The 6000-nt window shown below is 44.0% G+C and overlaps 1 protein-coding gene across 4 annotated transcripts in view; it reads left to right on the top strand.

Moving 5' to 3' along the window:
• Nucleotides 1-509: 509 nt before the first annotated feature.
• The window catches only part of SHPRH (SNF2 histone linker PHD RING helicase), a 61892-nt gene continuing 56401 nt past the window's right edge, over nt 510-6000 (top strand). For 2 of the 4 annotated variants that reach the window (XM_017813737.1, XM_017813735.1), the window contains exons 1-3: nt 510-569; nt 2881-3550; nt 3924-4053. In XM_017813737.1, coding sequence (XP_017669226.1) covers nt 2912-3550; nt 3924-4053 — 769 coding nt within the window. In that variant the 5' untranslated portion in view covers nt 510-569; nt 2881-2911. Of the gene's footprint in view, nt 570-1044; nt 1119-2880; nt 3551-3923; nt 4054-6000 lie in introns of those variants that run through there. The other 2 variants (XM_017813736.1, XM_017813738.1) reach the window with 2 other exon arrangements.

Genomic DNA, 6000 nt, shown 5'->3' with positions numbered 1-6000 from the left:
GTCATCCGCACAGTACAGTTCTTCCTCACGTTCAAGAGAAACTTCCCGTGCACTACTTGGATCACACACGATTTCTCACCTCCACTCCTCCCTGAGGATCCACCTCCCAGCACCGCACCCGCCCACCGCCTGTGATGTCACAGCCCGTGCCCCGCCCGCCCCGCCCCACTGAGGGCAAGGGCGTTTTCCCCGCCCCCTCACCCGGGTGCACCCACTGCGCCTGCGCTGCACTCCACTCTTCCTGTTGCTTTCTTCCGCCGGCGCGCGGGGTGGGCGGAGCAAATGTCACTGTCCCCGGAGCCCATTGGCTGCCGGCCGGCCGGCGCGGGTGCGCGCGCACTCTCGTGCCCGCCCCCTCCCCACTGACCCCGCCCTCCGCTCCCCGCCGGGGGCTCCGTCGGGCACCGCCCGGGGCCGAAGGGTCGCGACCCCCGCACCGCCCCCCTCCCCCCGCCCCCCCCCCGCCCCGCCCCCCCCCCGTCGCCGCCGCTGCCGCCGCCACCGCGCGGGGGGCCCCCGCCCGAGCCGGGAGCAGCCACGGCCGCCGGGGCCGCAGCGTCACCGCTTCGGTACGTCCGGGGCTCCGAGCCCCGCTCTCCTCGCCCATCACCCTCGCGGCTCCGAGGGGTCGCCACCCGGGCGGTGAGCGGCCGTGCCGCGGGCGGCGGGGCTGGGCGACCCCTGGCCTGGGCGAGTCGCCTGTGCGGGGAGCAGTGGGTGCCGCGGGCCAGCTGCGCGGTGACCGGGGGTGCGGCGGGGCCGGGTCACCGCGGCCGCGTGGACCCCTCCAGGGGCTGTCGCGAAGTGTCTCATCCCTCTGGCCTCGCCTTCCCAGCCTTCAAGTCACTTTCCTCGCTCGAGACAACGAGCTGTGCCCGCGTTCCGGCGGTGGGGCGCGGGGGGGGAGGCCCCTGGCCCGGGGTTCTGGGGCGCTCGGTGCAGCGTTCAGCCCCAGGTCGCCTCACGGGCCCCGCTGTGCAGGGGTGCTGCTGCTGCGGGGTGTGGGCACGGTCGTCTCCAGGTCGCGGGAGTTTTAAACGCCTCTCACTCACACAGAGCGGTTCTCCGGCTTTGCTCGTCAGAGTGCGGTGCCCAGGCTGGCGTCCACGTGCATTCCGGTATGCCCTAGGGATCCCTCTGCCTCTGGGTTAAGTGCGGTGTTTGCTCCCGTCAGGGTTGACTCCGATTACTGTCAGCATCGCTTCGTGTGCATGGGCATTACTTTGAAAAACTCGCCTTCCCTCAATTCTGTTGTCTGTAACTACCTGAAAGGATGTTGTGGCAAGGTGGGGATCGGCCTCTTCTCCCAGGCAGCCAGCGACAGGACGAGAGGACATGGCCTCAAGCTATGCCAGGGGAGGTTTAGATTGAACATTAGGAAGAATTTCTTCGCAGAAAGAGTGATTAGACACTGGAATGGACTGCTCAGAGAGGTGGTGGAGTCACCGTCCCTGGAGGTGTTTAAGGAAGGTCTGGATGTGGCACTTAGTGCCACGGTCTACTTGTCATGGTGGTGCTCGGTCATAGGTTGGACTCTATGATCTCTGAGGTCTTTTCCAACCTAATTGATTCTGTGATTCTGTGTTTGAAATTCAAACAGGCAAGATTTCTATATTCCAGGATGTTTCCTTTGGCTTTCATAAATCATCAAATAGTGTTTGTTTATTGTTTTGGTTTTGGTTGTTTTTTTTTTTCCTCAAGACCCTTCTAAAATTATTCAGAGTTATAAGAGTTCCAGCAGAAATGCCTTTAACATTAGGATGTGGTATACTGGATTTAGTAGCTTGGAATACTTTCCTCTCATCTTCCTACATTCCTTTATAAGTTTTATGCAGAAGCTGAATTGACACGGATATCTAAATATTTTCCCGTCTTTACTGACAGAGTATAAAATGAGGTCATAGATCTATTGGTTTCAGGCTCCTTATAAAAAGTCTCTTTTTAAAAAGAAAGTTACTTATTCTAGTATTTAATTATGAGCATGTAGTTTTGAGTATGTAGTTATTAGTTTCTCAGATGGGTCTAATATTCCATAATCTGCTTCCTCCTATGTATTGTTTAGCATGTGTACTTTATTTTCTGGTATTTTATCCACAAAATTTGTTCTATGCCCAGGTTTAGTCAAGAATTTGGATGTGCATCTTGACTTGACTTTGCAGTTAGTCAAAATCAATAAGACTATCCATTTAGTTTGATGATTGGTCCCACTGAAATGCAGTAGAATAACTAAAGGCTCTTCTGTAAGCAGTTTGTGTATTCAGGTCCCAGGATGCACAGTTTTCTGGGAAAATAAAGTATTGAATACTAGTAGGAAGGTCACTGGGGACTTTGAAGGACAGAGCTTGATACCTTAGGCTCTAAACAATATTTTATGTAATGGCAGCTTCAGACTAGCCCTGTGTCAAGTTTGCTTAAAATTTCATGCCTATGTAGGCTTTGAAAGGAAAGAGGAATTTTTTGTGTATTTTCCCCACACCCGCCCCCAGATCTCCTGTACTTCCTGCACTTTTGTTCGTGGAGTTTCTTTTGCTGTCTCCCTCCACCCCCATCTTTGAGGATTCCTTTGCTTCTTGGTTTATATCTGTCCCACAGAGTCTGAGTAACAGCTGTGAAATGAAACATTCTTGTTGATCTCTGTCTGTCGCTGTCTGGCAAAATTATAAGATCTAGCACAAGGCAATGCTTCATGTCCAGTTTTGTGTGATGGCACAGGAATAGGAGAGGCTCTGTAAAACTAATACTTTTGAACAATTAGAGTTTTTACTGCATATATTTGTGTCTGAACATTTTGCAAGTTTAGCTACTGTTGCATGGTAAAATTTTAGTGTGGGCATTTGATTTTATAATGCTTATTGCTGACTGATTTACTTCATTTTGCAGGGACTGAAAGTACTGTTGAGAAAACAACAAAATGAGTAGTCGACGAAAACGCGCACCTCCATCGAAAGTAGATGAGGAGAAGAAGAAAAAGCTCTGCTGGAACATGCATGAAGACCGGAGAAATGAGATAGTAACATTAGATGATGAAGTGACTAATGAGGACCATGTTCCAGTTCCAAGCACTTCTGCATCCTTCATTGTTATAAATGATGATAGCACTGATGAAGATCTTGTACAAAAAGAAGGCAGTGGCTCAAAATCTGTTAAGTTTTTGACAGTTAATGATGAAGAAGACTCTTATTCCATCTTGACTCCTGTGTCTGTACAGCTAAATATTATAGTCTTGCCATACCGTGCAGATGGGTCCTGGAAGGTTTTGTTGGGAGAATTTGCTCTACATCTTCCTTCTGAACAAATTCTAGCTGACGAATTCCATGAAAGAAGCTTTACTATAATGAGAGGAGACTCTGACGATCAGCTGCAGGTCTGTGTTCATGAAAGAAGTGAAGAAGAGTATAGTAATGAAACTAAAGAATACCTGGGTGCTTATGAACAACGTATTTTGGTGGAACCAACTTTAAGTGGTGAAATATTGGAAGGCTTGAGATGGTTGCAAAAGAAAAAGATAATTGGACTTTATCAAAGACCTGGAGAGGCTCAGACTTTAAAGGTATGCATTTGTATACATTTTGAAAGTTTTCCTGTTTGAAATGTAAAATAGAAACCTCTGAACAACAAAGTCTGGCAGCTGCCATATATTTTATAATGTGATGAAAATGTATAGTTTCTACATGCTTTTGTAATGTTTTCAGTGTGTTTTTTTCTGAAAATCACTTTTTACTTTTTCACTATTAGCAATGCATTACCCAAAGGAATCACAGAAGCTTTTAGTTACAATTCCTCTATATGGTATTTTTAGTAGATTTATTATATCTGTCTATACTTGCTGATTTTCAAAGCACTGGTGTTATTTTCATGTTCTTCTTCTGTTTATAATATTCTTGTAATTTTAACAGCTAATTAAATTATTAACCCTTTCACAGGTTGGAATTTACCTTCTTGAAGCTGGGCTGAGTAAACCAGAGTTTCTCAGTGATGGAGGTGGAAGGCCCAAAAAAGCCAATCAGTTGATTCAAAAACTCATGGAAAAGTTCTACAGTTTTTTAATTCCAGGTAATGCAAAAAAGCTGATTGTTGACAAACAGTTTTTGTTATTAAAGTGTGTCTTGTGTGGTAGTTTTAAATATAAGGAAAAATGGTAATTATTCCTACCATCTAGACTGACTTTTACTTTCAAGGTAATGTTATTAGGTATGTCAATATTATTATCTGACCATTAATCATATGCTAATTAGTTTATGCTGAAATTAGAGGTGATAATATTTCTTCTGTACAGCTAAGGCACTGAAACACAGAGATGTTTGAGTCCTTACCTTTTTGGGGGTAAATACAGTTTTCACTGATTCTTGTGGGTTGGTTGAACAGATCTACAGTAGCTTCTCCGAGTTACACAGGAACTATTCAAAAAAAACTAGGAATTAAATTTGGAAAAGTTTTGTTCCCAGGTTGGTGCCTATCACAAAACTATGGAATAGATTTCTGTGTGTTTTATATTGTACAACAGTTATAATGTAAACCACTACAAAATGCAGCTTTATGACAGTTCTGAAAATATACCACTAAAGATTTACAACTTTGAGCCTTGTTGTCATTTTGGAATTGAAGATATGTTTGCGAGAATAGAGTCAGTAGCAATACAGATTTATAGAGTGATAAATGATGGCTTAGGAAACTTGTGAATAAAACCAGTCTTGTTCCTGAGTGTAGTATTGATTCAAAATTTGAGCTGAAGACTGACTCAATAACAGTGACTGTAGTATTCTGAGTTTGAGGGTTCTTGCAGAAGCAAGAGAAGCCTAGCACCCCCATACAATTGTACTTAATTTAAAAAGGCAGAATTGTGTAAAAAATTAGACAACTTGCTAAAGAGAAGCTTAAAATGAATGCTAACAGAATAAAATCTGAACATCCTTACTTGCTGCGAAGAACAAACATGGAACTGTAAGAAGAGACTTGAGGTGTACCAAGGGATGGGCCAGTATAGCTAAGTATGTGGGGAAGGGAAGATATTGCACATAAGAAGTCATCCTTCCCAAAACTGAAGTAATCTGACACAGACATGTCAGTGTAAGTTTAAAAGCACAATAAAGCAGATCCAAGAGGTCTGAAGTATAAATAGTTTAAGGTATAGAAATGAATAGTAATGGTTTTAAATGTATTAGGAGAAATGCATCATACATGCATTAGAAGCAGAATATTTACCAGAGAATTCATAGACTTGAGATGACTAAGGCATATGATAGAATGCTGAAATAAAGTAATGCTATAGCAGAAAGCACATTTTTCTTCTCTGCATATCTTCTCATTGAGGAAGAGTTGGGGAAAGAGATTGTTTGCAAAGAAAATGACCAGTGACTTATTCTGAGATCCAGAATAAATTTTTGCTGGAATCTGAGGCATCTGTCTTCACTACTCTAAAGGATATATTTTTATGGACTACATGGTTCAGTGCTGCTTACAAGTGAAAAGGCATTTGCTGGAAGGGAAGACATGAGCCTCAAAGTTACTGGAGCAAGAATGTGGATGTGAGTGATTGGGTTGCTAGTTGCTATGTCTTAACTTTTCAGAAGCCATGTAACCAGCTCAGGTTCATAAAGCAGCTGTGTTGCCAAATGGTAAATATTCTGACCGTTTTTCACCATGTACGTTTTGGTGTAGCATAAAATAACAAGAGAGTCTTGATTTTATGCTGATGAATGCTGTTTAAATGGCTAAGTAAAATAGCTGTTGTGGAGAGTAGAAATAAATTATTGGCAATCACCAGTCAAGTCCTACAAAGCCATGTGCAGCTTAATGTATGCTTTGAGAAAAAGAGCAATTGGTGAAATGCTATCAACAAAGTTTAAATATATTATTCAGCATAACAGAGATGAACAACAACTAAAAGCTTGCAAGCAGATTAGGCAGTGCAGCTTCAGTAGAAATTCAATAGATAAATACAGAGCAATGCAGAAGAAAAAAATTATGGCCTCTTTGCTAATTGTTGCAACTTGGGTTGTA

Source organism: Lepidothrix coronata, unplaced genomic scaffold (assembly GCF_001604755.1).
Source record: "Lepidothrix coronata isolate B3197 unplaced genomic scaffold, Lepidothrix_coronata-1.0 Scaffold42, whole genome shotgun sequence".
Lineage (NCBI taxonomy): Eukaryota > Metazoa > Chordata > Aves > Passeriformes > Pipridae > Lepidothrix > Lepidothrix coronata.
Note: the sequence above shows the minus strand (reverse complement) of the source record. Positions and strands in the feature narration are given on the sequence as shown.